Source organism: Neltuma alba, unplaced genomic scaffold (genome assembly GCF_004799145.2).
Source record: "Neltuma alba isolate B1F8T4 unplaced genomic scaffold, ASM479914v2 tig00010294_pilon, whole genome shotgun sequence".
Classification (NCBI taxonomy): Eukaryota; Viridiplantae; Streptophyta; class Magnoliopsida; order Fabales; family Fabaceae; genus Neltuma; species Neltuma alba.
This window is the reverse complement of record NW_021635212.1, coordinates 1,367,869-1,379,114: the sequence shown is the minus strand read 5'-3', so window position 1 is coordinate 1,379,114 and position 11,246 is coordinate 1,367,869. Positions and strand designations below refer to the sequence as shown.

The window sequence follows — 11,246 nt, the reverse complement described above, 5'->3', positions numbered from 1 at the left end:
ATGAGAAGATACATGCTTGCCCCAATGATTGCATTTTGTTTAGGAAGGAGTATAAGTCACTAACTGAGTGTCCTAAGTGTAATGCATCACGCTACCAAGAGAATGGGAAGAGCCCGAAGAAGGCATTATGGTATTTTCCCATAGTGCCAAGATTCAGACGCTTGTATAGTAATGTAGAAGATGCGAGAAATTTAAGGTGGCATGCAGATGAAAGGGTTAAAGATGGCATGCTTCGCCATCCTGCTGATTCTCCAGAATGGAAGAAGTTTGATATTGAGTATCCTGAATTCGGGAAGAAGATAGAAATCTACGCCTTGCATTAGCCACCGACGGAATGAACCCTTATGGGATGCAAAGCAGCACCCATAGCACATGGCCAGTGATTTTGTTTATATATAACCTTCCTCCATGGCTATGCATGAAACGCAAGTATTCAATGATGTCTATGATAATCTCTGGGCCAAAGCAACCGGGAAATGACATAGATATATATCTAGCTCCATTAATTGAAGACTTGAAAGTATTGTGGGAGAATGGAGTTGATGTATATGATGCATATAAGGAAGAAACATTCAAGTTGAGAGCTATGTTATTTGGCACAATTAACGACTTTCCTGCGTATGGTAATCTCTCAGGGTATAGCATTAAAGGACAACTTGGTTGTCCCATTTGTGAAGAGAGCACAGATTCCATAAGGTTGAAGCATGGAATGAAAAATTCATATATGGGACATCGTAGATGGTTGCATCGTGATCATCCTTACCGGCGATTCAAAAAATATTTCAATGGGAATTCAGAAGAAGGTAAGGCACCAACACCGTTGATTGGGGAGGATGTATTTCAAAAGGTGAAAGATATAGATTGTGAATTTGGAAAACCTTTTGCGAAGCATGTTGGGACAAGTGGGTGGAAGAAGAGGTCTATTTTCTTTATACTGCCGTATTGGATAACCCTGAATGTGAGACATTTTCTTGATGCTATGCATATTGAGAAAAATATGTGAAAGTCTGTTTGGCACATTACTCCATATTCCCGGGAAGACTAAAGATGGCATAAATGCCAGGCTAGACATGGTTGAAATGGGGATAAGGGAGGAATTGGCACCAGAGGATAAGGGAACTCGTACATTTCTTCGTCCGGCAGCTCACACCCTTTCTAGAAAAGAGAAAAGTAGTTTTTGTGAGTTTCTTGCTTCAGTAAAAGTGCCGGAAGGTTACTCTTCTAACATTAGTAACCTTGTGTCAATGAAGGATATGAAGTTAAAAGGTTTAAAATCTCATGACTGTCATGTCTTAATGGAAAACTTTATTCCAGTGGCAATACGGGCTATTTTACCTGATAAGGTACGAGTTACGATCACAAAGTTATGTTTCTTCTTTAAGTCTCTTTGCAGCAAAGTGATTAATCCTAGTAAATTGCCAAGATTGCAAACCCGAATCATAGTTACGTTATGTGAACTTGAAATGTATTTTCCTCCGGCCTTTTTTGACATCATGGTCCATTTAACCATCCACTTAGTTAGAGAGGTCCAACTGTGTGGCCCAGTGTATTTAAGATGGATGTACCCAGTTGAGCGTTACATGAAAATATTGAAAGGGTATGTGAAAAATCGAAGTCGGCCAGAGGGTTGTATTGTAGAACGATATATTTGTGAAGAGGCTACTGAATTTTGTACCCATTACTTAAAAAATGCAAGTGATATTGGGGTTCCAATGTCTCGTCATGAGGGAAGGACAGATGGAGAAGGGATTATGGGAAAGAAAGTTGTAACTATTTCAAACCAACAGTGGGAGCAGGCACATCTATATGTATTGCACAACTCCGAAGAGATTGAGGACTATGTGCATGAGCATATTGATGAGCTAAAGAGGGATAATCCCAATAAACTTGAAAGTTGGTACACCAAAACACACAATAAACAATTTACAGCATGGTTGAGAGAGCAGGTGCATGGCAAGTATAATAATGATCCTAATTCTGTTTTGAAGAAATTAAAGTTGTTGGCAGATGGACCGAGCAAACATGTGATTTCTTTCACAAGCTACCTTATGAATGGGTTCACTTTCTATACTAAACAGCAAGATGATCGGAGTAAACAGCAAAATAGTGGCGTAACTCTTGTAGCTAGTACCATGCATATATCGAGTGCCAAAGATAAAAATCCTATCTATGCACGTATGTCATACTTTGGAGTGATTGAGGATATTTGGGAGTTGGATTACATTGAATTCAGAGTTCCGGTATTTGGTTGCAAATGGGTGGATAATAATAATGCATTGAGGATTGATGACTTAGGGTTCATACAATTGAATTTGAATAAAGAAGGATACAAGGAAGAGCCATTCATTTTGGCTTCTCAGGCTACGCAAGTGTTTTATGTCCCTGACCCGGCTGCCAAAGGATGGTCTATTGTTTTGTTGACTAATAAAATGAATATTGAAGAGACGGGGTATGAAGACAATGCAGTTGAAGATCCATTTCAAGGGGCCTCACTTGATTCTCATTTAAATGAAGATCAATCCATGTATGTCAGGCATGATCACAACGACGGAATATGGATTTCAAAGAGGGGGAAAGTGTTTCGTAAGAAGATCAAAACAATTCAAACCAAGAAGAACATGCAAAAACATAAGAGTAGAAAAAGAAAAAGATCTTCTTAAACATGCATGTAAATTCTCTTATTATTTTCTTTGATTCTTTTATTTATTTTAATTTTGTTCAAGTCAATTTGTCATTAATGACTTTATTTTCATTTAATGGATTCTGATTCATTTTGTTTACTTGAATTTCATTGCAGATGGCAGACGATAGCGGATCTAGCACTGATAACCCATCTCAGCCGAGAGATGCCTCTGAGCAGGAGAGACAGTTGCAAGAGGAGGCAGCACGCATACAGAGGGGCCTTTGTGTCATGCAAGAGGTCGTGAAAGCTCGAACAGAAGGAAAGAAATTTGCCGTACAGTGGAATAAGAAAGGACAAGATGTACGGTTAAATAAATTTATCAGCTATATTGGGGCAGTGGCACGAAGCACCGTGCCCATTACAGCGCAGCACTGGAGGAGGGTTGATCGTTCAGTGCGAGACACTATTTGGACAGATGTATCGGTAATATATTATAACAACTCAAATTTCATTTTCTTACAAGCTGCGTGACACTAATGTGTTGTTTTATATGTTTTGCAGTCTGCATTTGATATAGATAAGAGCAGGAAGAAGTTTGTGGAGGGGAAGGCTGGGAGGGCACTGCGCTCTTTTCGATATTTTGTGACACACAAGTACTTGAAGGATCCTTCCACAGCCGACAAGTCCCAGGTTCCTAGCTTGATACGGGACTTGGTCAAACTAGAGGATTGGGCTGCTTTTGTGACGTCACGTCGTGATAGGCAATTTCAAGTAATAATCCTCGCTCTTTTTGATATTAAATAGTCCATTTTGTTTAATCTATATATTGTTTAATTGTGAATCTACTTTGTTTTTGCAGGAATTAAGTTCCCAAAATAAGGAAAGGGTAAAGAAGAATGAGTATCCCTACCGAAAGGGGCGCTTGGGTTATGCGGGCCTCGAGCAAGAGGTGACTCAAAGGAGGGATCAGATGTCACTGTATCCCGTCAGATGCTGTGGGCACTGGCCAGGCAAAATAAAGATGGCCAAATTGATAATCCTCGCGTTAAGGAGGTCGTGGACAGGATGGTGAGTATTATTCTAAATTAAATAATCCTCACGTTATTGTCAAATATCTTTAAGTATGAATAACTATATCAATGTTTGTTGCACAGGAGAGTTTGTCCAGGAAGTTTCGCAGGGGGCATATTCTGCAGATGACCAGGATATATTGAGGAGGGCATTGGGGACTCCTGACCATCCTGGTCTTCTTAGGGGCGTCGGTTATGGAGTCACCAAGAGAGATTACTTCGGGTACCGACAAAAGCCCTCTTCATCATGCACGCCTTCCTCTGCTGAGTTCATGGAGCTGAAGGAAGAAACACGCTGGTTAAAGGAGCAAGTTAAAGCACAAGCGCTCCTAATCGAGCAGTTGATCAAGAATCAAGCACCACAGCCGGCTCCGAATCTCAGCCCAAGTGGCAAAGATAGCTGCACATTCCCCTTGCTACCTGAGGTATAATACTTGTGTTTATATAATTACATTCAATAATTTATATATCTAGCTAACTTGTCTCTCATGTTAAATCAGGGTGAAGCGGACGTTCAGTGTATGGCGGATAGCCCTAAACATCACACTGTTGCAACGGGCCGCATGTTCAATTTATCGGGGGAGAGTATGATTCATAATGTGCCTCTCCCTGCTGATCATGTGAGGGTGAAGTTGAACACTGCTATTGATGCAAATTATGCCCTCCCGATACCCACCCCAGATGCAGAGACAGTGGCTCAAGCAGTGGGTAGCTTTGTCGCTTGGCCTGGCCGTCTTCTTACATTAGGACATCCTTCAAAGGTATATATGTATAGGTCTACAAATTCAGCTGATTTAAAATAAACTCTATTTTAATTACTAACAGTCTATTTGTCAGTCTAAGGGAAAGAAGAGCCTATTGGGTGATCACTCATTATCATCACCACAGAAGCAGCCCTCTGAGCCCGTTCAAGTGGTATCATCAAGATTCCGAATATGTCTTGAGGAATATGCGATTGGGGCCAGATTAGAACATGGCGAGGATTTCATGATTCCCCTAGAGTTTGAGCCAGAGGTATATAGTCGACCCTCGTCAGATTATGTCACAAATGAAGTATTGAAAGAGATTCTGACACATGGAATGGCCAGCACAAATGCCTGTAACTTTTATATCAGGTATTTGTTAAAACCTTAACTAAATACTTAAGTACTTGAACATTTATCCTATTGATATCTTCGTTTGTTGATTTAGATATCTTTTCAAGAACTTCATAGCCCCTGGTGGCCTTGATGACAAGTTCAAGATTATCAGCCCCCACACTTTTACTGGCCACAAACCTGATATGAAGAAAGACTTATCCAGAGACTTGTTGGATATCTTCATTTCTAGGGCAACACGGGGGGTTCAGACTTTGTTTTTGGCGCCTTACTGTCAAGGGTAAACTTTCCTAAATTCTTTCATTTTCAAAATAATTTGTAATAGTTCTAATTGTCTTTCTTATACTTAGGGGACACTGGATGCTGATTGTGGTCAATCCCACAAAGCCGAGGATTTGGTATCTTGATTCTCTTCATGGGGATCCAACCAATCGACCATTTATGGTTTCATTGTTCAACAAGTAATATTTATCTCTATTATTTAAATTTAATTTAATTTCTTGCTTCAATCAAATTTTTGACAATCATTAATATTCAATTTTATTGTATTCTCAGGGCTTTGTGGCTATACCACACAAACCAGGCCTTACCCTGCCCCCCGGTAAAAAACGGCCAATTTGACGATACCTTCCCGTGGAAGAAAGTGAAGGTATTCACTACCATTATTTACTATTCTACTAAATATGGTTTATTTATATGATTGACTAATATTATTTCCTTTTCCATTCTTTACAGTGCCCACAGCAGCCCAACAAGAGCTCCCATTATGGATATTGCGTGATGAAATTTATGAAGGAGATAATTCTACACAATGTTGACACAATTCCCACGTAGGTAATATGCATTTGTTAAGGTTCAATTTATATATTTAAGAATTATTGTACTTACTATAGCTTTATATTTCTAACTTAAGTCATAATTTGTGGTTGCATACAGTACTTTGCCGACACATATTGCACAGTGTATTCATCTGCTCAGATGGAAGAAATCGTTGAGGAGTTGGCGATGGCCTTATTCCGTCAGTGGGCACAACATAGATAGGGAAGTGTACATTAAGACAGTGTATGTACGTACAGCTAGCTTTGGTTTCAATATAATTTTGGTTTTGGTTCATTTTTGGCTGTTGGTTAGTTTTAGGCATTGCACAACTTTGGCAATTGGCTAATTTTCGAATTGGTTCACCTTTTGTACTTGCCAGAATTTTAATATATCATAGTTGGTTTTCATTGGTTCATGTATATATATGATAATGTAAATTATTTTTGGTTCATTAAGATATATGTATATGGCTGAATTAGTTTGAATGCTGGCCTGTATGATTCTGTTGAATGAGCCTTTGTTATCGGTTTCAAAATTGCAGGGGGCTGCTGGCAAAGGAGAATGAATATATAAAAAAAAACCAATAATACTTGACGGTTATTAGTTAAAACCGTCAAGTATTCTAACATACTTGACGGTTACTTTTGGAACCGTCAAGTATTAAAGAATACTTGACGGTTTTTCAAAAATAACCGTCAAGTATGTTTCATAATACTTGACGGTTACTTTTGGAACCGTCAAGTATACTCCCAAAATAATTGACGGTTTTTCTTTAATAACCGTCAAGTATTCAGAACTTAGTTTACGCTTTTTCTGAAAAACGTTGAATAATAATTGACGGTTCTTTCTTTAAAACCGTCAAATATTTGTTGTTGAAATATATGACGCCAGTATAATTGACAGTTTTTAACTGTCAAATATGATCCAAAATAACTGTCAAGTATTTTTCATTTTGTAGTAGTGATTAAAATCCATGAATAGTATTTCTTCTATCTAAATATAAGATCCATTTTATAGTATAATTTATATTACAAAATAGGTCTTATATATTTAGGATTGGAGGAAGTACTTTCTTATGCATTCACTCCCTCCACTTCAAAATACAAGTTTTAAATAACTAAATTACATAATTCAAAAAGATGGTCAAAATTAGTTGAAGACAATAAATGTAACTTATTTTTCTAAAACGCCCTTAATTATGCATAACGTGATCATGAGTGGGAGAAAGAATGAGTGAAAAAAGAGATAAGAGATAATGGGTCAGGAAAAAGAAAAAAAAAGATGAGAGACTAGCAGAAGGAACTAGTTCCTCAAAACATAGCAAACTAGGCTCAAATTCTCATTAGAAGAGATGCCTATAGTTAATACCTAACAGTGCCTCAAATAGAATAAGAAAATACTTGCATTTAGTGGGGGGAAGAAAAGAAGAAGGAGGAAACAACGCCTAAAGTAGACCCAAATGAAAGCAACATATGCGATATAGCAAAGCTAAAGCAATGAAAATGCATGGAATAACTTTGAAATTAACATTAAGAAATGAACATATAGCTTACTTTAACTTCGGAATTAGTACATCCATCATTCAAGAGCTCAAGTAAAGAACAGATTCTTATCATGCCTTTATTATCTACCAACAAGTTTGAGCTTTCTTCATATACTCATTCACATTCATCTCTTGTTTGTTCATCCTTGCTTTGTGCTATTTTGTTACCTCCATCAAATTTGCAAAAACATTAATTTAGTCACTGTTCGAATTCCTGAAATATCATCAAGGTCATCTATATATTTTACAGGTAATTAAATATTAGCCATCTTAGAGATGCGTTTGTTTTATTGATTCTTAAAGAATAATTTGTTTTCAGTGGACTTAAATTTTGTTTATTTATTTAATGCCTCTTCGTTTGCACTTTTGTTTCTTTTAATGTATTTTCAGAAGAAGATTAAATCATCTTCTTTGTGCTGATGATCATCAACTCATATTGAAGGTAAATTAAATAACAGAAAATAAGTTGTATATTTTATGTACTGTTGATAAATTACATTTCCTTTTATAAGAGAACATTTGATCTTCTTGCTTTATTTGACATACGGTGATTTTTAATTTTTTTTTAAACCAGTTTTTGTTTTAGAAAACAAAAGAAAATTAAAAAACCATGTTTGAAAATGTGTTTTCACTGCTAAAATTTGTTCTGAAAACAAAGAAATCAGAACAGCTTAATAATATTTTGTTACTTTTTGCTCTAAAAAATTAAAGAAGGGTGGTCAATGTTCTCTTTAGAGCACAAAGTAACAAAATATTAATAAGCTGTTCTGATTTCTTTGTTTTCAGAGCAAAAAAATTAAAGAGTAGTCAAAGAACATTGGAATAACAATTACGCTAATAATTTATTCCGGCATAAAAAAAATTCACGCTAATAAAGCAAACTATTCAAGTTACCTTTCACATTACCATTATAACTTTTTAAAATAATGATTCAAACAGATTTTTTTCTTTAATTTTTTGTTTTCAAAAATTATTCTACAGAATTGTACTGACAATATAAAAATATATTAATAGAATCAAACAAGCCGCAAAATATGAAAGTCAGAAGGAATTCAACTTTTTTAAAAGTTTGACATTATTGTAAACGACCCAAATTGACTTGTAAATATGGGTAGTTTGACATGAAAATAAATTGTTAAATTTGATGTGTAAATGACACAATTGACTTTCAAATATACAAGGTTAATTTGTAAATATGATATTTTTGGGATCTATCTGTATTTAATTTTCACACTTGGTACCTATGAGTGATTTTCCCAGCTTTTCATATGAAGTTTGGGGAAACAGAATTATATAAAAAAAAAATTACAATTTTTTGTCTCTTTCTTTTGAATTTCACAATAAATTTACAATTCAAACTCTTTAAAATTTAAAATGGATATAATATCATAGGCTTAATTAAAATGAATCATTGTTTGTTTCTTTTTCTTGAAGGTGGACATGGCAAAATTTGATTCCAGGATCATTTAGTTTCTTTTCCTGTCTAATTTGATTGCAGAGTTTGAGGTAATTAACTAAGTAAATATTTTATTTTATTTTATTTCACTTGTTTGCTAAGCTTATGATTATACAATTAAAATCCAGGTACAAAAAATACCCAAGGATTTTTCCACTTAAATGACTTCTATAATATTATTTAAATAACAGTTAGTTATATACTTTAATTTGGAGCTAAGTTATACAATTTGAGAAGGAAACTTTAGGTTAACTTTATTATATCCATTACGTGAAGTTCTTCGATTATACATAGTAGCGTATTATGTTTTTTTTTGTTTCATGTGGACTTATAATTAAATGATACTATTTTAAAAATAGGATGAATAATCTTGTATGATTAAAGAATTTAACATAATGGATATAAAGAAATTTGAAGTATTGTCCGAGAAGGAAATACGTTAAATCCTCTTTAAGAAAAAATTTCTCCATTTTGTTATATTATTTTTAAAGGTATTGATTAATTTACATTGTTGTCTATAATTTCTTCCAGTATACTATAATTAACTTGAGAATTCCTGTTTTTCTTGTACTCTCATAATTAAATAGTTTCAGTTATTATCCTTCTGCATTGGTTTTTGGCTCAAAAGATAATCCTTTTCCAGGTAATTTATCAGATTATCATTTCTTTTTTTTTTTTATCTCCCTTAACAATTTTTTTCTTTTATGAAACACCTCGTTTAACTCTAATTCCTTTAATTAGCATGAGCATATTAGAAGTAACACATTATTGATTTTGATGTTATTATTTAGATTTTGTATTAGTTGGCAAAAAACAGAAAAATGAATACTTTTTACTTGATTTTATATTTATAATATGAGATATGCATTGCAGTTTTTCCTTTCATATCATATTATTGAGAGTTTATCTTTCAGTTACATAAATAACAATTATTACAAAAAAAATGTAATTTTGAAATATGATGAACAATAAATTTAAAATAAGACATTCATGAATATTTTCTAGTTTAAAAAAAATGAGGTATTTTAACTTTAATTTATCTTATGTTATTTTCACTTACAATCGCGGTCAAGGAATAAGGAAATGTGTGAGCAGATTTCAAACTAGAAATCATAAAAGTTTCCTTCTTTTTTCTTTTTTTTTTTCAAAGTGTAAAGTTATACTACATATAAATCTAAGTAAAGAATAATTTCTTTTCTTTTTTATTTTAATCTTTGTTATTTATTTAAAGCCTCATAGTTTCACACTCTTGTTTCTTTTCTTCTTTTTTCAGAAGCAGTTCTAATCATCCTCCTTCTGCTTCGCTTTCCATTAATTCTTTTTCTGCCTTAAAAAACATCAAAACTATCTCAATTCATATTTCAGGTAAATAACAGTATATAAGTTATTTATTTTACATGACCATAAATTATACTTCTTTTAACAAGAGAACATAATTAAAACAGTGTGTAAATGTGATCCTTTTTTTGGGCAAAAAATGATATCTTTTTTCTTTGTTCTTGGAGTCTATGGTAAAAAATTTGTTTTTGGCTATCGAGATGATAATGAAAAATAAATAATTTGAACATTGTAATAATACTGGACCAAATTTTATATGACGTCTTATGATGTTTTGGGAAATATAGGTAAAAAAAAAAGTTAAAAATATGATTTTTCTTCGTTCTTGCGTTTGAATTCCACACAAAAATATTTGGTACTAACTTGTGATACTTACTTTCAATCAGATTAGAATGTTTTCTTACTTTCAATCAGATTAGAATGTTTTCTTAATATGTGATTCACCTTCTAACTAACTTTTGCTCTTAATACTTGTATTTTTTAATTTTTAAATCAATTTATTTTTATTTATTGGAAACAAGTTCAATTATGTAATGTTAAATATCTGTGTTTTCTCTGTTCTACGATAAGCTTACAGTTGTTATATATATATATATATATATATGTATATATATATATAGAGAGAGAGAGAGGGCTAATGGTGATTTTTGCCCTTGTAGTATATATCCACCAAGGAATTATGCGTATTGGAAAAAAATTTTTAGTTTAACATCACTCTAAAAGTATTTTAAAAAGAGCAACACTGTTCTAACTATTGAAAAAAAAAACTTAGTATGTTAACATCCCCTTAACAGTTAGGAGTGACTATGTTATTTTTTAACACTTCCAATGTGACACTGAGATAAAAAAAAAAAAAAAAAAAACGTTTGGATGCCCGAAGCTTCTCGCAAATATTTTCAGAAAAAACCATTTTATAGGTACCTATAGTTTCTCTTAATTTTTAATTTAGCATCTGTGTTTTTTTCTCTTAATTAAAACACTTAAGTTTTACTTTGTTAACACTATTAATCTTTGTAATTTTGCTTTGTTAGTACCGTTAGCCCCTATATAGAAACTAACGGTATTAACAGAACAAAATTAGAGTAATTAATTAGGAGAGAAAGATGCACAAGTGGCAGATTAAAAATTGAGTAAAAATATGTGTACTCGCAAGGCTGCAACCGTACTTTTTGGGCAGAAATGACCTTTCACCCACACACACATATATATATATTATATTGTGATATTGACATTTCTCTGCAAGTCGCTGTTGTTAATACTCGGTCGTTTAGTGCTTTCCTTGAATTCCTAAAATCAATGT

General features: G+C 33.6%; 1 protein-coding gene across 1 annotated transcript; it reads left to right on the top strand.

Annotated features, from left to right (window-relative positions):
• Positions 1-4,280: 4,280 nt before the first annotated feature.
• On the top strand, positions 4,281-5,831 carry LOC114755605 (uncharacterized). The gene is made up of 6 exons (XM_028944487.1): positions 4,281-4,454; positions 4,531-4,808; positions 4,885-5,070; positions 5,346-5,439; positions 5,526-5,567; positions 5,727-5,831. The coding sequence occupies exons 1-6, from the start codon at positions 4,281-4,283 to the stop codon at positions 5,829-5,831; spliced, it is 879 nt and encodes a 292-aa protein (XP_028800320.1).
• The last annotated feature ends 5,415 nt before the right edge of the window (positions 5,832-11,246 follow it).

Excerpts from the sequence above, each read along its gene's own strand:
- LOC114755605 (XM_028944487.1), top strand. The coding sequence starts at position 4,281 with ATGATTCATAATGTGCCTCTCCCTGCTGATCATGTGAGGGTGAAGTTG. Across the intron at positions 5,071-5,345 it reads TTGGCGCCTTACTGTCAAGG|GGCTTTGTGGCTATACCACA; the intron begins GTAAACTTTCCT and ends TTGTATTCTCAG. Across the intron at positions 5,440-5,525 it reads TCCCGTGGAAGAAAGTGAAG|TGCCCACAGCAGCCCAACAA; the intron begins GTATTCACTACC and ends CATTCTTTACAG.